We start from the raw sequence: 23,018 nt of genomic DNA, 5'->3' as shown, positions 1-23,018 counted from the left end.
TTACCAGCAGATGGTAGAACCGGCCCTCAGTCCAGGGAGTCCCAGGTTCGACTCCTGGCCGGGATTTTCACTTTCATTTGTTAATTCCTATGGCTCGGGAAATGAGTGTTTGTGCCGTCTTCAGCATTGGACTTCATGGATTGAAAAAAAAAGAGGCGTATTTCTATTTTTCATCTATTCACATAATTCAATCGATTATCCATCCGACACACTTACACTGAAAAATTTATTCATGACGCAACCGATTATTCTACGCGATATAACTGAATGATATTTGAAATTCATTTGATTATTTAAATAACCGGATGGAAGCTATTTGATTTTTAAAAATATCAGATTATATCGTCACTAGTAGGGTGGGCATATATCCATTCAAAGAAGAACTGGTCCTGCTCGTGAGTTTTGAGACTCGTGGGTTCTGAGACGACACACTGATGGCCAATGGGTATTCTTTCTATAACTTTTGAAATTAATTCTGTAAATTTTAATTGGGATAAGATTTAGGTTGGCTGAAATACAAAAAAATGGAAACAGAAACATCACTACAGTCAAACTGGGGAAAGGAGTACCTCACCCCTTCACCGTGGAACTAAAACCTTCGCCAGAATTATGATCTATAATTAGACTGCAGCTCGTTCATATAGTTTTATCTTAGAAATCACCACTACAGTATTCACAGACGAAGACTAGTAAAATCCTGAGGGGATGATTACACTGTCGTTACTTTCTGTACAATAATGACTAAAGTCATAAAAATTCAATCGTTTGTGTTCCAGGGTTAAAATACATGCTTGTACTGCCAGGGAACTCCATGTTCTTGGCCAACTGTGTCGAGTTTGTCCCCCCCTATTTCTCCAAATTGCCAAGTTCTCTCAGAATTAATGCCAATGCCCCGAGTGTATCTCTCCTACTAAGCCAGCCTCTTACCCATTCCCTTTTTTCCTCATTTACCTCTTCTTCTAACGCTTCACTAACCTCTTGCAGTAATATGTTTGTAAATGTCTTTAAACACTTCCTTACGATGTGCTTACGTCTTGACATGGTGCTATTACTATACTCTACTCTACTGTATGACTCGACTCCCGTATGAACGATACGAGTGTCAACACTACCAGACAGCGGTAGAGTAACGTGGCTACTCTACTAGCCTCGCTATTCTATCCGTGTAAACCAGCCCTAACATACCAGTTAGCAATCAAATCATCAAGCACCACTTTTGCATATGCAGAATTTCTTACCATTTGCTCAAAAATCATCACAATTACATTGCTTTGAAGATTGATGAAATATGCACCGTATTTACTTGTGTATTAGACCCATCACTTGGTTTTTCAAACCAAAGAAAATGCAATAAAATATATCTTGTATACAAGACCCCCAACGTAAATTAGTCGGAGAAGAATGATTCCATTTTGAACCGTGTACAAGTCTTCTTGCAGCTCTGATGACATCGCACAAATTTATGAACAGTTTCATCTGTACGACTTACGCAATGTAAAACGAAATACGCGAAGTATGGAGTACATCAGTGTTTTATAGCTGAGAAATGTCTGCCTCCGTAGCGTAGGCCTACTGCAGCTCTGATGAAGTCACACACATAGGTGAATAGCTTCGTACCTGACCCGTGCATTGCAAGCATGCATCAGTCATGCTATGTGTCTTTTGTAGTCATGTCCGCCAGCGTAATGGTTAGCACAATTAGCTGCCGTTTTCAGGAGTCTTGAGTTTTTGATTCCTGGCACCGTACATGTACATGTAACTTCCTTCCACTGTAGGTGTGTCTAAAAAGAGCAGCACCACCCTGGGATGAGGAAATGAGTTTACATGAGAAATATTCATGGTTGTGTGAATTTATATAGTAGACGAGATCAACCAAGTGATCGTTCAATATCTCTTAACTCGGGCCAATATAGGTATCTTTTGGAGAGAAATGGGTTTAAAACGTGATAAAAGCTATACAATTATAACGATTGTTTAACTCGCCAACATAACTAACAAATAATAACAATTTCATGTACTTTAAACGACTTTCGGAGACGCCAAACAAAACATACTAGGGTATGCATTAATTTAAAAAAAGAGACAACATACGAAATTAAACATTGTGATCGGGTGGTTTGGCACGCTTCTACAGCACGGCTTTATTCGGAAAGAGTGGCTTCCGCTACACATACACCAACTGGGAATATCAGAGACACCATGTCCAGAAACTATTCGGAATAGATTCATATGGTTTAGACTCTAGAAAAAACTATTTTTAAAAGGTATAAACAGGGACCTCGTATGCTCTCGATAGCCGTGCATGGCTGATGAGATGGCAGCAAAAATGCTGTCACTTGGAATGACGACACGCCGGTAGCAGGGAAGTTGGTGGCGAAAGACGATAATTCAAATTCAAGCAATCAGGTTCACTGTGTGGTAGGCCTACTGCTCAACTGATAGCAACAAATGACTAGCAAGTAAGTTCTTTTGTATCAATATTGCATAACATGATACCCTTATATCTTTTCTCTATGGGGTTCAGTATGAAGTGAAACGAATCATCGTAGTGAGTTATGACCGTATGCCCTTCCTGACGTCAAACCTCAGAGGAATTAATGAGATGTAAGGAAGACATGATATGAGTAACTAAAAAAAAATATATAAATATACTTTATATGTAGGCCTAAAAGTAGTGTTCACCATTTATTGTGTTTGTACGTTTAGAAATATTGCCTGCCAATGAAAATAGCCAGTATAACTAAAATACATTCTCAAATTTGTTAAAGAATAGTGTAAAATGTCACAGCCTAGAAGTCGTGTGTTCACTGCACAAAATTTAAGATTATCGCATACTGGAACCCGCTTTAGCACACACAAAATATAGTCAAACCTTGGTAATTCAAAGTCGCTGGAACGTAAAAATCGGGCTTCGAATGACATGAATTCGAATTAACCGCCAATTCGTAATTCAGAAGTGCCAACCCTTATCGTGTTACAAAATATTCTAAGGCCTGTCACTGCCTCCAGTTATCCTTGATTCACAGCTTAAACTTTTCAAACCGAGCTCGATAGCTGCAGTCATGTAAGTGCGGCCAGTATCCAGTATTCGGGAGATAGTAGGTTCGAACCCCACTGTCGGCAGCCCTGAAAATGGTTTTCCGTGGTTTCCCATTTTCACACCAGGCAAATGCTGGGGCTGTACCTTAATTAAGGCCACGGTCACTTCCTTCCCACTCCTAGCCCTTTCCTGTCCCATCGTCGCCGTAGGACCTATCTGTGTCAGTGCATCGTAAAACAACTAGCAAAAAAAACTTTTCAAATGCCATTAAAAAAAAAATTTCATAATGTATCCAAGAAGGTGTATTTACAGTATTCAAATAATGCACTTGGATAACTCACTGACAAACATAACCTCATGCAATGATAATAATAATAATTTTAAAAAAACATTCAAAAGCGAGGAGAAATCTATGCTGGCTCCCATGATCAAGGGTTTCATCCGTCTGATTATTGTACTGTATGCATCTTACATGCCTTGTACTTACACAGAAAGTACCTGACGCCCTTAAAACACTGTGACTAATCGAACTTTCTTATGACTATACTTATACGATTTCCCTCCATGGCACTTCTCTCATACTTCAGAAATGTAAACATTTGCCACGTCACAAAGTATTCCAAGACCCAGTAATGCATGCGATCACCTCGATTCACAGTTTAAACTTTTCAAATGCCATGGAAAAAAAAAACTATTTCCTAAAAGTAAAGAACAAAGTGCATTTAAAATGTTCAAATAATGCACTTGGATAATCACTGACGAACATAACCTCACGCAACGAAAGAAAAAATTCCCACAATTCAAAGACGAGGATAAATTATGCTGGTTTCCCTGCGCAAATGCATTATTTTTTGGCTTACTGTAGTGTTTGCATTTTTAGATGCCTCGTACCTGTATGGAAAGTGTCCGACGCCCTTAAAATATTGTGGCTTATCGAACTTTCCTATGACAAGGGGATAAAGTTTCTCGCTTCCGTGTGCATTGCAACACAGTACAATGTACGATTTCCAGACTGGCACTTTCTCTTTTAAAACCGTAAGACCGTCTGGGCTCTGCATTAAAAGAAAGCAATGCAGTTTCATCGGCAATGACAATATTGTTCGGTGCCTGTGAACTGATTATATGAGCCACACTTTTTTGTCAACTGTCGGCATTGCCAGTCATAATACCAATATAAATGGTCCGTTATTGGACATTATAAATTTACCAGCTAACTCATTCCTGGTTGCCAGTGTTTCGCCCTCGTGTCCTAGGTTGGGCTCATCAGTTGGTACCTAGTACATCTACCAAGACGCTGGCTAGTGCACACCGTGGAGGCCACTGCGTAGGCTACTGGGAGCTACCGGCAGTGCCAATGCACTATGAGAGTTGATGCCTGCTTGGCTATCAGATGATATAGATGTTGATTCCCATAGGGAATCTGAAACATTTGTCCCGAATGAGTAAATTTGTAATACCAATATAAAGGGTCCGTTATTGGACATTATAAATTTTCCAGCTAACTCATTCCTGGTTGTCAGCAAAATGCTACTCCCTGCCCCTGCGTCATCTGGAGGATTGTATTTGAATAATGAGTTCTTAGTTTAAGCCTAGGCAGTTAAGCAGGGATGCGAGTTGAACCCGTGTTGTCTGAATGAGGCCTCACGAACGTAAAATTAAGCACCAACACGTCAGACGCAAAGAGAACAAGACTGACTTGGGACAGACACTCCCTGCAGCTGTAGGCCAACATGCAACTGTGCTCCAAGACCGTGAAATTTTCTCTAGTGAAGCCTATTATATCCTTTTTGATCCCTTCCCAGGCCAGTTGTCGCTGGCCCATCCTGCGTGCATGGTGCCCGGGAACGCTAATTTAAATTTCTTATGGTGGGATTTACGAACGTACTAGATTGACGTAAATGTGCCATCCAGGTTTCTTTAGCATGTATTTAATAGAACATCTCCTGGGATTTTGGAATAATGACGCAATAACCTGGGAAACGCGCTAGAGAGGGGCGTTTTAACCAGTTTTGAGACTGTACCTGCATATATTTTGCACCCCAAATTTTAAGCTAAGATCTGCAGAAAAAGTGAGAGATATGCAAATTAATATGATATATGGAAGCAGAAGAAATGGTTACAAGAAGAACTTCAGTGAAGTCTCCAATGAAACTTGAAGAAGAAACTAATGTGTGCATTCATTTGGTGAAAATAACTTGGAAAGTATTTAGTCTCTGAAGAAACCTTGAAAATGTTACAATACCTTGAGGTACTCCTTCACCGTAGCAGCCTCTGCAAACTCTATATCTGTGACAGCAGCAATTGCCAGGAGATTCTTGAAGCCATTGATGATGCTATGGGGAGCTGAGGCAATTGTAGGATAACTGATTGCCAAGCATACAGCTGCCAATCGGCTTACACCCTGTCAACAAGTTTAAATAATGTAAGAACTGAATCTAAAAACTATAATGAGAATCAGAATACAAATAAGACATTCTGAGTAACAGGCAATAAATAACAAAAAAAAGTTATAAGCACCAAGGATGACTTGGGATAAGTCAATGCAGGTTCATGAAACATTTTCTATATTGAAGCACTTTTCAAATCTTATTATAGTAAATAAAAATGTTAATAATCTGTGTCTTAAAACGAAACTCAGAAGCAGCTCAATTTAACATGGTTGTCCAGCACATCCTCTACCCTGCATGATAGATTAACTGCAGTAAATGGAAATTTATCAACAGGGAGTCAGAATATTGGGAAAGAATAGCAGGCTACAAGAGAACACAATTTTATGAGACACATATTAGACATTCCATTTTTCACACTGTCAATTATGTTAGATTTTTCATTCAAAGAGCATGCTTTTTTTGTTGTGACATCACAGCACCTGCACTGAACTCCAGACTAACTAGGAGATTGCCTGACAAAAGCTAAAATACAACAGAGTCACATATTTGGTAAACACAGGTGCAGGCAAACAAGTTGAAGTTATTAATGAACGTAGGTTTTCGTGACTCATTGTATTAACAAAGAAATAAAGGAACTGAATTAAAGCCACTACACACACACACACACACGTATTTAATAATAAAGCCAAGCTTTCAGCCAAATTGCATTGGCCATCAGGGCATGACTAAAGGATCGTGGCGTAGGCCGTGGATAGTACGGGCATGACCTCCACTCCTTCGGAAAATTTCTCTGCTCACTGTCTGAGGCAAAACTTCACATGACCTGATAAAGGCCAATGCAATTTGGCTCAAAGCTTAGCTTGCTGGCTGTATCCTCAACAGCTTCACTATTAGCTGTCTGAGATGGCTTAGGCATCACTGAAGAGGCGCACTAGGAAACTGAGGAGCGAGGTAGCTTCCCTCACTGAGCCAGACGTTGCAGTTGCTTATCAGTCTGCCGAGCCCACTGAAATGCATGCACCAACGAGCCCTATGAGCAACATTTTCACACTATTCATAGCAGGGACTAGCTGCACAAGGAATGTTATCACTCATACTTCAGCCACTTTCATGGTGTCAAAACCAAGGAAAATTGTTCAAGCCCATAAAGCAAAATCCCCCTACGCACTTTGTTAGTGCATTAAAAGGGTAAGAATTTTATGGCTATTTTTTAAAACATAATTTGAACCACACTCGATCTGAATCTGCAGTGATTCGGACCGTGTTTGTTTTCTACAATTGGCTTTACGTCGCACCGACACAGGTATGTCTTATGGCAACGAAGGGATAGGAAAGGCCCGGGACTGGGAAAGAAGTGGCCGTGGGCTTAAGGTACAGCCCCAGCATTTGCCTGGTGTGAAAATGGGAAACCATGCCGACAGTGGGGTGAGAACCCATTCTCTCCCGGATGCAAGGTCAAAGCCGTGCGCCCCTAACCGCACGGCCAACTCGCCTGGTAGGACCGCAATTTAATAGGACTCACAAACTATTTTTATAAAACTCAACGCTCCATACACAGAATTAATAACCAAAAGTACTTTAGGAAAACAAAAGTTCAGAACAATTAAAAAGACAATTGACCAACATTGAGCATGACTCAAACTTACCTCCATAAACTTGACCCTCAAGTCTTCAGGCTTTATGTCAAGAATGGCAGGCTCAAAAATGGTTCCGGAGTCATACACCATCTCTACAATGAGACCGTATGAGAACGGAGAGATGTTCAACATGTTCAGCAGAGTAGCATCGCTGGCACCAACCTTGTCACCCTCTTTCAAAATATGCACATCGTTCTGAAACAGACATTATCTTGCTTCAGAAAAAATTATGCAGAATTAAAATTAAATATTGAAATGAAATATAACCCTTGTTCAGACAACATTCATGCTATTTATCAACAGCACTGTCGCCACACTGGTGGGTTCAACCATTTCTGGCTCCAGTGGGTAGCTCGACAGATTAAGAGGTAGAAGTGCTTCATCACTACAAAGGTTACAGCATGCAAAAGAGAAAGTTGCCTATATAACAACAAAAAAAAAAGCAGACAGAGATTGTTACAATATAGCAGATCGTATGATTTAGGGTGGACAAACAGCAAACCTGGCTGAAATAACTGCGAAGAATAATTACAATAAAATAGTATGTTTTGTGAATGTTTACAAATGAAATTTTACTGTGAACTGAATGACACAGACTGGAAGTGAAATTGTGAAACTGCGGTAGGTAGAGGATAAAAGAATAAGAGCTCAAAAAAACAGCATTACAGAAACAAAAGGCAGATAGGTAAGACTGTAAATATGGCATTAAATTGAGAGGAGAGAGAGTTTTTCACATAATGAAGTCTGAAGTTTATGAGGTATTAACGTTCCGAGTACAGTTTTGGTGTTTGCCAGAGGATTTTCAGGCCATTTCACACGCCCTTCTTCAGATAGATATTACACTGATTTGGTAAATTTAAAGTTGGTTAGTAGTCAATATGAAGATTGCCAACAAGAAGGGGATCCTAGTAAGACACGAACATTTACTCCGTCCGGCTGAAGAATTTCCTAGTTAATACAATCTAAGTAAACCTCTAAGAGAATGTTAAAATACCTAAAGAAAACCGTAAATTCACGTAAGACTTTAATACTGTTTTCTTAATAAAAGCCAAGGTGAATTCATATTACGAATCTTGAGATACCTACGATGATTTCAATCGTTCCCTTGGAGATCTTGGTGGGAATAGACAGAGCCTGGAAGAAGGAAGTCTTTTCAGGCCCCAAGCCTGTATTCTGTGCCGGGATGACAACAGGGCAGGGCGCAATAGCACCAGCACGGGCCGGAGCACGCACTTTATTCTCCAAGAGCTTGTCACGAACCTCCACCAGATCGCCACGAGTGAACACAAAGCCCACATTACCACGGATGTGAGGCAGGAGCCTATGGAAGAAGAGAAACCATGAGCAGAATTGCAATACACAAAATACATTTATATTATGTGGGCCAAAGTTATGAAGGATATTTATAAGTAGATAACATGGGATAATCAACCAACAATGCAGTTACACATTTTTGCTAGTGGATCGCACTAACACAGGTTACCAGCAATGCAAGGATGGAGTGGGTTGGGAATATAGTGGCCATGACCTTAAAACTGGATTTGTCATGTGTTATCTGAGAGATACACGGCAATGATTATTGGTGAAACTTGAGCTTGTTTGAGGCTAGAAGCCCATCTTCTCTCTTAACTTCCTGTCTCTAGTGGTGACATCCAGTAGTGTTGTGACCTTCATGGAATACAAATGTCATGAGCTGCTACCAGCTCTAGCTCGCAGATACAATGCAGGTAAAATTTGAAAAGTATTCATGTTTATATATTTATTTCATACCTTCATTTGTGGTGAAGTTAAGGCTCACAGCCCTCTCTTACACTTAACTGTTAATTAGTTCAATATTATTATTTGGTTCTTCTTCCGGGTTGAACAGTGTTGTTTTCTGTACATTCCGTACAGTTTGCAGACGTTTTGAATCCACTGCAGTACTCTTTGTCAAGACTGAAACACCCCTACCTGATCCAAGGGAACCAGTCTCCCAGGCAGCAATCATCCTAGTTTCGAAACTGAAAATTAAGATGATTTATAGAACTGTATTGTGTTCAGTGAGTTGTTTTGACTAATTAGTAACATTAAGACCTCAGGATCCTGAAGACTGAAAAGAACAATCAGATAATTAGTTCTATTGTTTCAAAAATGCCAGTGTCATTTCTCAATGTTTCGATGGATACGATGTAAATAATCCTTGAAGTGCATTATTAAATTGTGTAGATGGACTGAATTTGTGTGTTCGATACGATGCGAGCACTGATGCTACTTTTAGGACGCACCTAATTCAGTGTTAGTAAAGGTACAGCCCACCATTTACATGCATAGCTGCCAAGTTTTCAAAATCAATAATAGGATGATTTTTTAAATTTTTGGATTTCATCACATATATTACGCGCAGGTCGCCCACGGGAGTCAAATAGAAAGACCTGCACCTGGCGAGCCTAACTTGTCCTGGGATATCCCGGCACTAAAAGCCATACGATATTTCATTTTCATTTATCACGTATATTGTGCCACGATGTAAGTGAAAAAAGGACAGGATAAAGGGAATACGTATCTACAATTACAATGTGAATTGACCATTAAATTTAAAATCTTAAAATAAAAACCATAAAAATGGTTACAAGAAAATGTACCTAATCACTCCTTTGACACATAGGCTACATACAAATAATAATACAGTCGAACCTCGATATCTCGAATCTCCATTACCCGAATTTTCAGTATCTCAAAGTAACTTATATTTTCCGGCCGTCTGTCCTATTCTTCACGTGTATTTATTTCTCTTATATTTTTAAGTATCGTTAAGATAATGTATTCAGTAAAAGCCCGTAGATACATATAATTCAATTATATGCTATACTGTACATGTTCAGAAACGGTATTCTCTATATCTTAAAATATCTCGAAATAAAATTTATCTCCCAAGGTGATTCGAGATAACGAGGTTCCACTGTATTTACATCAAACCGACACACGCAACAAAACGCATAATAGTTTCCTTTATTAAAATGTACGGAAATTTAATTTTATAGGTATCTCTGAACACTTGGAGATAACGTTTTTGTATTTTTTTGGCCTTAACATGAAGAGAAAATACCAGAAACTGTCACCGACACAACTCCCTGAAATACATTCAACTAATTAAAATTATGAAGTGAGAATAAACAAAAATGCACTATAATACGCGAAACTGCCACATACAAAACAGATCGGTATGTCTCATACATTATTAACATACGACTGACACGGGGAAAAGCACAGAACCGCTAGGAAAACGTGGTCTACAACTTGTACGTAATTACGCATAGAAACGATGGTAATATGCGCGAACCACACGATAAGAAACTCATTCTTACGTCCCGATTAACTGTGCCGCTAGCACGCGCTAGCCTCTCTTCCTTGTAGGACGATTGCCGTCCCGAATCCCCAGCCGTGAAGCATACATGCTGCTGTAGTGGGCAGGAAACACTATACACGAGGTGACGGACGATACACTCGCGAAATAAAGCATCAAATAAATACAATTGAAAATGGAGTTGGGTACATTACACAAGCACATAAGAATTTATGCTAGGGGAAGTGTTGACCGTACTGGAGGTTATATTGGTCAAAAATAGGAAGAATTAAAAATAAATCGGAAAACGAGTTAAAAAACGGAAAGTTTCTGGGTAAATCGGAAGGGTTGGCAGGTATGTACATGGTATGAAATATGGACCCATGGAAAACCATCCTAAGGATTGCCAATGTTAGGCTCAAACCTACCATCTCCCGAATGTTTCACAGCTACATGAACTGAACTTTACAGGCAACTCTCTTGGCATTATTACCTATTATAATAGAACATACGGAGATTTTAGGTATTATTTTACGAACAGTTTGATATTTAAGGTTCCCTATGGGAGTCAACATCTATATCATGCATCATTTATATCAATGTGCGTACCATGTTAATTGTGTGCAAGAAGTGTGAATCTTGATGTCAAAAGAGATGCTGGCAGGTGTATCTAACCAGCCAGGCTCTGAAGCAGATGCCAAAAATATGGATTTATTAACTGGAACAAATGACGTGAAGTGGTTTGTATTTTCGTTTTCTTTGAAACTTGTATGTTACTTATCCTGTGTTTCTTTGTTATTTGTATCATTTTTAACACGGCACTGCCTTTGTGAACCAGTAGTACAAGTGTTTGCCTCTGGATCCCAAGATAGCGGGTTCAAACCCGTCCAAGGTAGTCAGTCTGATTTTTTGATGAGTGAAAAAAATTCTATTTGACGCACTATGTTAGCATGTAAAAGATCTCTAGTTACACATTTGATGTTCGCCAAAAAAGAATTACAGCAGAACCTCGATTATACATTCCCGGAAGCTACGTTTTCCCGTATTATTAGTTCAAATTACGTGGTCCTGCGAGTATCCTAATTAAATCACGCTGTAAAAATCCTGCATTATCCGTTCCTCGAAGAAACTATTTCCCAGATCAACCGTCCAGAAATTTCAATCCCATCAACGCTAAATTCTCTATCATGTGCTTTTCAAGAAACTGTATCTCACGAAAGGACGGCTACGGCATCCTTACGGATCTTGAGTGTTAACGCCCAGCCATTACGCTAATTAGAGGAAGTACTGTAAAAGCGATCTGTGGTGAACTTGCATAAGGGACCATCTTAGCATCGCTTTCGGGTGGTATTGCTTATAGAATTCTGGGAAATCCTAAAGCAGAGTTTCCACAACGATTGAAAGAAGACAGATCGCATTTTGACAGCTCTGCATGAAGACGAACGAGTCATCAAATGTTCGTACTTGCAAAACGTCTACATTATGTCCAGGGTCAGATGTTGAATTTTTTTGAGTGTATCACCCAACAGGTTTTCCACATTTCCCTCAGGGCACCGAAGTCACTCACTGGGTTTTCAAACAGGAATTCAAACTGCTCCTTCTTAAGTAAGGCAAATTTAGTATTTTAACATCGTATACGATTATGTTATCGAGACCAGAACAGATGTTGCACCTTACATGGGAAGTTTTGGGATTGCCCATTACTGTTTTGGTCCTAATACCGGACTGGGAATTTCAAGTTTTTGTGTTAAAACGTGTTATTTCGTAAGTGTTAATGATATTTTTTCTCTTTCCAATGCGATTGTGATTAGTGACGGGCAGAATTGAATATAATGCATTTGAGAACTTGAGGATCGATACTTACACTCAAAACCATATTCTCGAGTTCAACATAACCTTTAAAAGTCGATGTAGGTCTAATTTACGCTTTCGCAAATAAAAGATTATAAGCACTATATGGAATTAAATAAGAATTAACACGAATAAAATGCGCAACTGAATCAGACACAGAAAGTAGTAGACTGGTCATTCTGACTGACGGGTGACTTTCATTTCATTTTTATAGTGGTGCCAACATGACTCAACTGTCAAGTGCAACCTTGTGCCGGCCCACTTCTAATGTGCGTTTTTAGTTTAGAGAATTCTACTTGTGGTCGATTGTTGTTTGGCTTGGCGTTCGGCTGATCAAAGTTGCTGAACTGAAAAGTTTTCAGAGAAAACTGACGAAGTTTCCCCAGTAAAAGTGAATGTAAAGTTTCAAGATTTTTAAGATGCGTACTGATAATGTTAAAAGCCGGCCCCGCTGTCTTACTTGCCTGTCTCTCACCTGGAGGGCGGGGGTTCAATTACCGGCCAAGTCAGCCATTTTAACCTGGATATGAGGGCTGGTTCCAGGTTCACTCATTCTAAGATTAACTTTAATCAAGGAGCTATTTAATGGCGAGATAGTGACCCCGGTCTAGAGAGACAGGAATAATGGCCGAGAGAATTTGTTACACTGACCATACGTTACCTCGTAATCTTCAGACCTTCAGACCGAGGGCGGTCGCTTGGTAGATGGAAGACCCATTGGAGTTATAGTTTGGTTTGGTATAGGGGTGTTTGGAGGGTTATAAGTACACATATTTAATTTTTGTGATGTTTAGTTAAATTGTTGATGGCTCATTCGTTCCCGGATTTTCAGTTTTCCCGCACTGTAAGTTTTTTTCCGTAGCCCCGCCAAAAACGGAGAATCGAGGTTCCACTGTAATTACAACTTAGCCACAGACGCCCACGAGAACCTTGGTTTACTAGCCGTCTAGTAGGCTTAGAGTAAAAAATGTCAAACTAATGAGCAGCCAACCAGATGGAGTCGAATTAAAATGTCTGCAGATGGTAGCTGAGGCCATACAATGTGTGTATTATTAACATGGCACTAAACCAATACTTCTAGCAACTCATGTGCAACTATAGTGTTATTTTTCAACCTGTTCTGTAAAGGTTAAGTGTAAATATATATATATATATATTTTGCTAGTTGCTTTACGTCGCGCCGACATAGATAGGTCTTATGGCGACGATGGGACAGGAAAGGCCTAGGAATGGGAAGGAAGCAGCTGTGGCCTTAAGGTACAGCCCCAGCATTTGCCTGGTGTGAAAATGGGAAACCATGGAAAACCATCTTCAGGGCTGCCGACAGTGGGGTTCGAACCTACTATCTCCCGAATACTGGTCACACTTAAGCGACTGCAGCTATCGAGCTCGTAAATACCTTGTGTCCTGGAAGATACAGTTCCTAGCTTAAATTATTGGAAGTCAAATTCATGATGCCCTAATGCAAGAAGTTACTGTTATATTCATTTCTGGAGTCTGCATATCCAACTGGACATATTTATTCGCATGGTTTAAATTGTTAATTTCCTTACTGTAACTTCTGTGAACAGACATTAAAACATACTGGTACTGGTTTTATTGATGTCTTACCACATATAAAGATAAATTTCATGTTACATTTCTTGTTGGATTAGCACATTAACCCCTTAAATGGGGAATAGTTTCAAAACGTCAACCAGCCAGTGGGTAATTATTCAGCGCAACGTGTACTTTTGGAATGGGTACAGTAGCATGCGGCAGATGTAAATACTCAACAGAAAAATATATTTTACTGGATTCATTTAAATAATTAGTGATATGACATAGTAGAAATTCAATAGCATTATTTATTACAGTTTTTCCTGTAAACCCGTAATACACAGTGTGTACATAAGTAAATATAGTGTTCCTTTCATTATTATATTTTTCAAGTTCTCAGATATGCATCAATAGGTTATACATACTTTCTGGTTTATAGCTTATTCAGAAATTGCGCAGTGGTAAATACGGAAGCACAGGCAAGCACTAAGTGCCAAGTCACATTCCTCACAGAAGTAGACAGTTTCCTGTTGCCTTTGGTTTGACAGGCACACAACACAACTTTTTCTTGAATGATTCCTATTTCCGGTCAGTGGGTTCTCAGATATGAAGTGACGTACGGTTAGTCAAACTGGACCTCCAGAAGTTCTCCCTGGACGTTTTGGTTTCACTGTCGAATCACAATACTCGTCAGTTTTGATACCAGATTGAGATGGAAACGAAGTTGAGAATCAGTCCCACCCTTCTTTTGGAAGTGAACAAATGAACTGAAAACAGCAATGTCCAATAAGTGCCGGAACATTTTCATGTAGTACCTCTTCAGTCTCCACGTCACAGAGTAACTGATGATGCACTGGTCAGACAAATCTGACTCCTCCCATTCCTTTCCTGTACTCTATACTTAGAGTAGGCTTGAACTTATTATTCCCCTCTTATCCCGTAAAAGCTGAACACTGTTGTCATGGATGGTACTGATCATATGAACATCTTTTTTGACTGCCCAGTTCATTATCATCAGTTTGTTCTTTTACCAGACTGTAAACTCTCCCTTTTGTAACTTTCGAGTCTTCAGATCTTTGGGGACATCCTTCCTGTTCACACGTCAAGTGCCTGCGGCGTCAGTTTTCTTTTCAATCAACAATTCAAACATGTATAACATACACCCTTAGCCTAGTAGGTCAACAATTACTAACTTCAGCTTGAACCTGTGTAGATTTTCCACTGTACACTAGAGTGTTCCAAACGAACCCAGAATCACATTCGTAAAAGTTCAAGGACTCCAACCCAAACCGTGCTCTTTTCTTCGGAATAAACATTTTCCAGCCAAGGCGACCTTTCCCTCACAACACTCATCCTCATCAATTGCAATGTCATGTTCAGGGGTGTAGGCTGCTTGAAATCGCTCAACAATATATTTCAACACAAGACCAAATTTTGTAAAGCTTTGAATAAGGGGCACCTTCTGGATCACAACTTGCATTGTCACTGAAGTGCAAGAATTTCACTAACAAAATAATCGTGATTCAGTCATGATATCAGTAAAGAATGGAGTATAAAGCAGTTTGTTTTTACTGAAAAACATCCCCAGTGTTGGCTTCTGAACTATGCCTTTTAGTAAAAATAGACCTAACAACAGTTTTATTTCTGAACTATTAGTAGGTTCCCACTTGCTGTCATGACTTCTATACTTCATTTTCCAGCTCGAGTTTTTTTCAATTGATTGTGTGGCATATAATTGTTTGATCAGCAATTACAGTACATAAGTCGTCAGTAAAAAAGAATTCAAAAATATTTAGCAGATCACATTCCAGTACTATGTGTATACCTGGATCTCCAATGAAAGGAAATCTCGACCTAGGCTGACTTGGAATGTCAGTCCATAGAGTCACTTTCCAATTCTCCTTCAGGATCGTCGTTTTCTGTGTCACTTTACCCATCAGTGGACGCGTCACTGTCTTGTAATAAATGTTCCAGTATTTCATCGTCACCGATATAATACAATATCTTTCCTAACCAAGCCATGTTCACGTCACACGAACAGTTCAGCACCATACACAGACCACTTTACAAAAAGTTATCAGAACATGGACAATGGAGTTTACAGGACAACTGTATCGCAACAACAACTCACAAATTTAGTAATTTCAATGTACATATACACAAATAAATTCTTTATGAAGAATTTGGCGTGGACCGCATGAGACAGCTGTCGGAAAGCAGCCTACGCGTGAACTACCCTATAATATTGTACATCTTAACTACCCAACTGGCGTGAGACTGGATAAAAATGAATAGGACAGCATTAATCACATCTAATATGAACGGAATTAAGTTTTAAATTATAATAGCAGATGGCAGAGACACCTACAGGCAGCTATCCCAATGTAAGAACACATTTCGAATTACAAGGCGTCAAACCCAATATTATTGCGACAGCTTTTGACGCCTAAACCCAGTTAAGGGGTTAATTTATTTTTAAGTTTATTTTCAGCTGAATTATAATACGTATCTATGTTATTTTAAGTAGATACTGTTGTACTAATCAGCACAGAGTTATTTAGTACTAAATTTAAATTACGTTCGGGTGTGCCAGATTCTATGCATTCAAATTACGAACTCTTATCCTATTGACACTATGAGCAGAGCTTGAATTCTTTCTTTTCACAGCAAGATTGTGTAATTTACAATATGGTTTCAATTTAAATTAATGCTCTAAGTTTATACAATCTTCGATGTGGAGGATGAAATTTGTTGGGTGTGGCTTTTACTGTTAGCCATTTCCAGAATAGATATTGCATTGTCTTCTAGGATTCTTCTTTTGTCTTCTCTGGTGTCATGTTAGTGCCATCTTGCTTTTGTTGAGATGCTAGTCATACTAGTCACATTTGTGTTGCGAGTAACAATATCCACCTGCAAGTGTTTCATGTTATTTCTAATGCTGGTCAGACGTGTCCCTATTTATATTCACCAATATCATTTTCTGGAAAACATTTTGCATGTATTGTTTAAATAAGGCTTGGCACTGAACCCGATTCTGATCTTTGATGTGCTCTGACAAAGCACTTTCAGATCAAAGCCACTTTCTAGCACCCTGAATAATGTTCATGCCCTAAAAGTTTTTTTTCTATTACTCATTGCTTTCACACACAATATCAGCAAATTCTTTATTTTGCAGCGCTGATGAGCTTAAAAACAAAGGGTAGTCATACTCCCAATCACACCAAAGTGCTCAACCGACGAACATTTAACTGTTTTAATACACCCTGTAGCCGGTTTCTGGTACACCACAGTTACCTATAAGTTACCTAAATGCACCTGTAACTTTAATTGCGCTGTTAACTTAATGAGTTTCCGGAAACTTAAATCCAGATTTATAAGCCCTGCTAATAAACAGTACAGATAGTCATGTTTAGTTTCTCTCGTCCTCCAATAGATGTCTCTACGGAAATTATTTTAGGGCTACTTTGGTAATATCTATTACTTTTACTAGCAGCTATAATGAAAACTGGTTGGTAAACATGCACACAGTCATCTCAATCTGATTCAACATGCATACCCGCCAACTTTACAAAACCGAAAATCAGGAGATTTTGATATGATAATCAGGAAAAATCAGGAGATACAATTGGTCAAAACTGCTTATTCTACATGTCTTGCACAATACAGTACTATGATATATTTATAATACTTATTGTCTCAAAGCCCGACTGTTGCTATATGAGGCTACAAGGCTAAAAATTACAAATCTCTATTCCCACACAGGAAGTATAGGAGTGAGATGATCGGTCTCTGATAAGCCTACCGAAAATAGTATGAATTCATGCTCCACATGTGTGAATCAGTCATGCACTTACATGCCATTACTTAGCAAATGCATAGATTAATATATTATTGCATCAAGCACCCGCGCGATTATGCGAAGCGCAATGCTATTTGGAGCAAATAAGTAGCTGATGTACCCGTGCTTCGCTACAGAATTCCCAGAAAGACTGTCCTTATAGTTTTCCCAACTGAAGTCAACATAGGTCATTACAATGATGCCAGTATGAATGTGCAATTAAAAGCAATGCTGCCATATGAAATATTCGTTAAAATGAAAAACAGCACATTTTCTCACGTTTAGCGAAAAGTACTATGGTTACAAATCATCACTACCTTTTTTGGTCCGTATTGAAAACAGCGATATTGTATTGAATAGGTTGAACAATAAATGTACTCCTTTTGTAAACTAAGTGAGATTGAAGTACTATGGTGTCAATCTAACAGTTCAAAGTTTCTGAGCTAGAATGACCAGGATGCAGACAGCCACAAACACTCCTGTGTAATTATTCCGTTTAAGCGTGCACACTGCTCATTCCAATCACTGCCTCAGAGTAGGGATCGAATAGCTGGAATACTATATTGATCCAGTGTGTTATGTACCAGCAGCATCAGAAAATTTATGAATCGGAGGAATGGTATGCCAAAGAAGAGAAATCTAACTACCCACTCCCCAGCTACTTCCCGCCAATATTCAGGCACGCTGTTATACATGAAACACAGCAGTAATCCCATCTATCGGAGATAAATGGCAGCAGAATACACAAAGCACATCACAACAAACAATGGTCAATGTAATGTTATTGTTGATCAATTTTATCAGCTTTCTATATTGGAGGCCTTCACATTTAATTTCCTTCCGAATCTGTGATATTAGAGCACCTAATGCAAAGTGAGTCGTCCTTTTTTTTTTCACGACTCTCTCGTGTTATTATTCAAGCAATCATTCCTTCATGACTTTTCTCATTCTTACAATCATGTTCAAAATTTAATCACCATCACCACCAGTATTATTATCGTCCGTACGGTAAAACTGAACAAGACAAATAATAGAAAATTGTATTCTCTCTAACTTTCATTATGTAGAACTTTTCAATATGACCAGTAAGATAGGTAATTAAAAATTAAATTTTTGGCACCCTCCCCTAAACTACCATTTCGAACAGGGTGGATAAAATTATTTATAGCGCAGACTGTAGTTCCTTATTCCCAGACTTTAGAAAAAATTCTGTTCACCCATTTTCTTGTACCTCGGCGCCGATATGGACTTAGCAAATAATCCAAATTCATGAATATCTCTTATAGCGGGTGCGGTAAAAATGTATAAGAGATAAATGATAGTAAATTTAATATAATATTAGTTATGTAGTATTTATCAATAGCGGCAATAACAACATATTTGAGCATAAAATTTTAGGCCTTCCCCTGAACTACCATTTCCCTCAGCGTGAATGAAATTATTTATCGCCTAGATTGTAGCGACTTATTCCCCGACGTTATATACCGATTTTCATTAAATTCTCTTCAGCAGTTTTCTCTTGAGCGTGCGTGCGTGAACAACCCTTTCCCCTTGTTACTATGGTTGCGACCGGTACGGAAATATCATTATTTTTAAATTCTGAGCACTGTACAGACAATACTCTTATTTTATTTATATTGAGATAAAATTAGTCAGAATTGTCTCCAAATGGCTACTAAAATCTCTAGAAAAGTCACTAGTCATTGAAATTCTGTCACTAAATTACTAAGTAAGACTTAATATCTAACGATTAATCTCTGGAATTGACCAAAGAGAACGGAATCGATTAGACTGATGTGAATGAACACAAACATAGCACGCGATATACAGGTTTCAATAAACATCTCACATACGCGCACATTTCTTGCATTAATAAACGTAGATATTTCGTTTGAAAGTGGCCAATGAACAAAGGACTTCCGGCCACCGGCGAAAAAAGCTGAAATTGCGGGATTTGAAAACAAATATTTGCAGTTCACTGAAAAATAGGTTAAAACCGGGAGAAATAACAGAATAATCGGGAGGCGGGAAGAACTGTCGAAAATCGGGAGTCTCCCGCCTAAATCGGGAAAGTTGGCAGGTATGAACATGTAATCTCTCATAATATGAATATATGTACGATTGAATAATGCAGATATATTTCCCCTTCTTTCTTATTCACAGTACGCAGACATCTTAAATTTAACCTTGATCGTTGTAGTCACTAAAATTATACAAATACACAAGAATTAACAAACAAATCACTTTTCACTGATCCAGAACACAACATGCGTAAACAAAAATGATCATATAAATGAAAACGTGCAGCACACTTTAGAATCTATCATACCGGCACTGAAATTCTGCACTGATGGTGCGATATACATTTGTTCCCGCTGCAACTGTTGCGGATTTTTTTAGTGGACTGCAAACAAACTGAAAACTCCCACTTAAAATACGCATGTGCAGTTTTTCTCCAAGGATGCTGGACATGTACGACATGATTGCTGTTTCTTCAGTTTGTCCTTTATATCTCGGTGCAGAGTTTTGCAGGCAAAATGTTGCTTATTCCTCCTCATATCTCATTGGAGATGTTTCACTTACAATGACCACACAACATGTATCGACAAAAATACTCTCACATGTCACAAACTTTAAACTAAAAATACTCTTAACTGCTGATGTTAAGTCCACTTGAAAATTTCAATCAAACATAGCAAGCTAACCCTAACTCAGTGTGTGAAGTGTGTTGAGACATAAGGTAAACTACAACTCCCTGCAAGATTTTTAATTAAAGAAGTCCAGATGTTTTATGTTTATTGAGAGTCTGTGAGACCTCACGTCTCCAGTTAAAGGATATAAAAACATTTTTAAAAGCAATGAAAAATCTGTATTTATTATTCACTGGATTTATATTAAATGCATACCAGTACCTGAGATACTTATTGTTTAGCACATATGTAACTATCGATGGTAACTTCACCATAATTTCAGATTGGGTGTTCACTAAAACTTGGTGGGGCGCATGATTCGAAGCCTGATGAAAGAGATCTTAACATTCTAGCTACAATGAAAGATCAATTTGAGCCTGATAAAAATCCATTTGATTAGAGTTCTATTTTATTTGACGATTCATTTCCCGCATTGGAAGATATATCTACAGTAGAGGTGCCAAGCTCCGAGGAGATTGTAAACGAAACAGCTGGGACTGATGACACCATGCAAGTAGAATCTGTGACTAAAGCCAGTGATTACGTGGAAGTAAATGTACTGACCTAAATATTGTTGGCTCCAGCACACCCAAGCACATTAAAACTATAATGAATGACTATTATCACTCACTAATGTTTACAAAACTAATATACAACCTTGTACGAAACAGTATGGAGTGGCACCTCATATCGTATTTTTTGGACTCCGTTCTAACATAGAGGTAACTACAGCACTATACTGAAAGTCAACTCAAGAGCTTAGGAAAAGTATCCTTCCGCATGTGAGCACATCCCAGTCCCCTTCCCCAATCTCCGCCACAACCAGCTTATTATTAACGTTGTACGTCTATCTACAAGTACTTCATTCTCGAATAGTGAAGCATCAAAAGAAATCACTTCCTTTCAAATAGTTGTACTTTGATTACGTACCATACCCATTTATTCCTTTGACCATGCAAAACCTACAGACTACTGACGAATACCGAGGCAAGAGAAGCACGGTTTATTTTTATTTCATAATGCAATTTGTGTGAGGAACATGGGGACTTACAACATAAGTACTACACTATTCCACTCTCGTGCAACGATTATCAGTGGCAGTTTCTCACAGTTCAACAAGCTGAAAACCCACCTATGACTATGACTGCAAAATACAGGGTTTCCAGGAATGTTGTAAATATTGTGGTCTCTTCGTTCGGAAGGTAAAAACAAACTCAAGATCCCATGACATTTCTGCAGATAAGAGGGCAATTACAAAAATGAAGTATAAATTATTATTATTTTGCGTACACTAAGGATCCTATACCCATACCGTGTTAAGGCCCTTCCTGTTTTCCTTAAGGCGAGTGTATAGTTCAAACTGAGCTGACACAGGCCTACTGACAAACAGGCAAAAGAAGAAACCTTTTCCGTCACATAAATCTGGCATTCAACTTAGCTGAGTTACGTTTTTTTTTTTTTTCCACTTTCCTTATCACCTTGATTGCTTGTTTACATAATTCAGACACTTTCCTAAAACTAAATTTTCAGCGACTTTAGGGAGACGTATCGTCAGAAACACTACATACATAAACAAAAATAGGCCAGCATATAAGATATGGTACCACAAAAAAAAAAAAAAAACATACGATTTCCTTTAAATTCCGCGCGAGCCATGTAAACACTGTACGTAGAAACGTCCATCAGCTGCACAGTTTTTTCACTACTTTTTCCACAGTCCACAGCGGATTCGCATCTCCTAGGCTACTGTAAATACTCATCGCAATTTGTTTAGATATCCTACTTAGTTGCTCCCCCCACTTTTATTTTCTTCTTAAAGTATTTCACTTGTGACTCGAGCGTTGCAGCATCACCCACGCGTTGCTCGTGGCTGGCAGCCATTATGAATACTGAGCATGCTATTGCAGTCAACACTGCCAGAGTGTTCTTGGATCCATCAACTCTGTAAAAATCATGCAAACTAAACAGCAATGGAATAAACCTGAACTAAGCTTAAAAGTACACAATGCAATACGATATCAAACTCACGTTAAATAATTATTTTGCTACATACACCACCAAGAACAGGAACTACCGTATTTACTTGAGTATTAGCCCCCCCCCCCCCGGCTTTTTTTCGAGACGAAGAAAATGAAAAAATCTCGCCTATAAGACTCCCCAACGTAATTCCTTCGAAGCGGATACAAGTCTTATTGCAGCTCTGATGACATCGCACAAATTTGTGAATAGTTTCATCCGTACGACCTACGCAACGAAAACGCGTTGAATCCATGCGGTACTTCTGTGTTTCGTAGTTAAGAAATGTCCACCTCTGTAGCGTAGGTCTACCGCAACTCTGATGACGTCGCACAAATAGATGAATAGGCCTACCTTCGTGCCCAACCCACGCATTGCAAGCATGCATTAGTCATGCCTGTCTTGTTAACCTTTTAAGTGCTGAGTTACCACTCGACTGTTTGGTACCTCAGTGCTGAGTTTTTTCATTTGCATGCAAGAAAAGTTGTAGAAGCCTCAATTTTTAACTTATCAGTGGGAGGATTAGCTTAAAATGTTTATAAATGTTGGCTGTTTACAAATCTAAATGCATATGGAAAATCCTACACTTACGTTCAATATTATTTTGAGAGCAAACAAAATTACACTTATGTGCCCATGCATGCATTATCTTTATGCAAAGTAAAGAGCCCAAAATAATATTTCCTAAAATCTGT

At 38.7% G+C, this 23,018-nt stretch overlaps 1 protein-coding gene across 1 annotated transcript in view; it reads right to left on the bottom strand.

Moving 5' to 3' along the window:
- The window catches only part of RpLP0 (ribosomal protein LP0), a 75,365-nt gene that overhangs the window by 4,683 nt on the left and 47,664 nt on the right, over window positions 1-23,018 (bottom strand). Inside the window, exons 4-6 of the mRNA XM_067157623.2 lie at window positions 8,154-8,388; window positions 7,077-7,262; window positions 5,283-5,441 (exon numbers count right to left, since the gene is read on the bottom strand). Of these exons, the coding sequence (XP_067013724.1) occupies window positions 5,283-5,441; window positions 7,077-7,262; window positions 8,154-8,388 (580 nt within the window). The remainder of the gene's footprint in view (window positions 1-5,282; window positions 5,442-7,076; window positions 7,263-8,153; window positions 8,389-23,018) is intronic.

Source organism: Anabrus simplex, chromosome 14 (genome assembly GCF_040414725.1).
Source record: "Anabrus simplex isolate iqAnaSimp1 chromosome 14, ASM4041472v1, whole genome shotgun sequence".
NCBI classification, from domain to species: Eukaryota; Metazoa; Arthropoda; class Insecta; order Orthoptera; family Tettigoniidae; genus Anabrus; species Anabrus simplex.
Note: the sequence above shows the minus strand (reverse complement) of the source record. Positions and strands in the feature narration are given on the sequence as shown.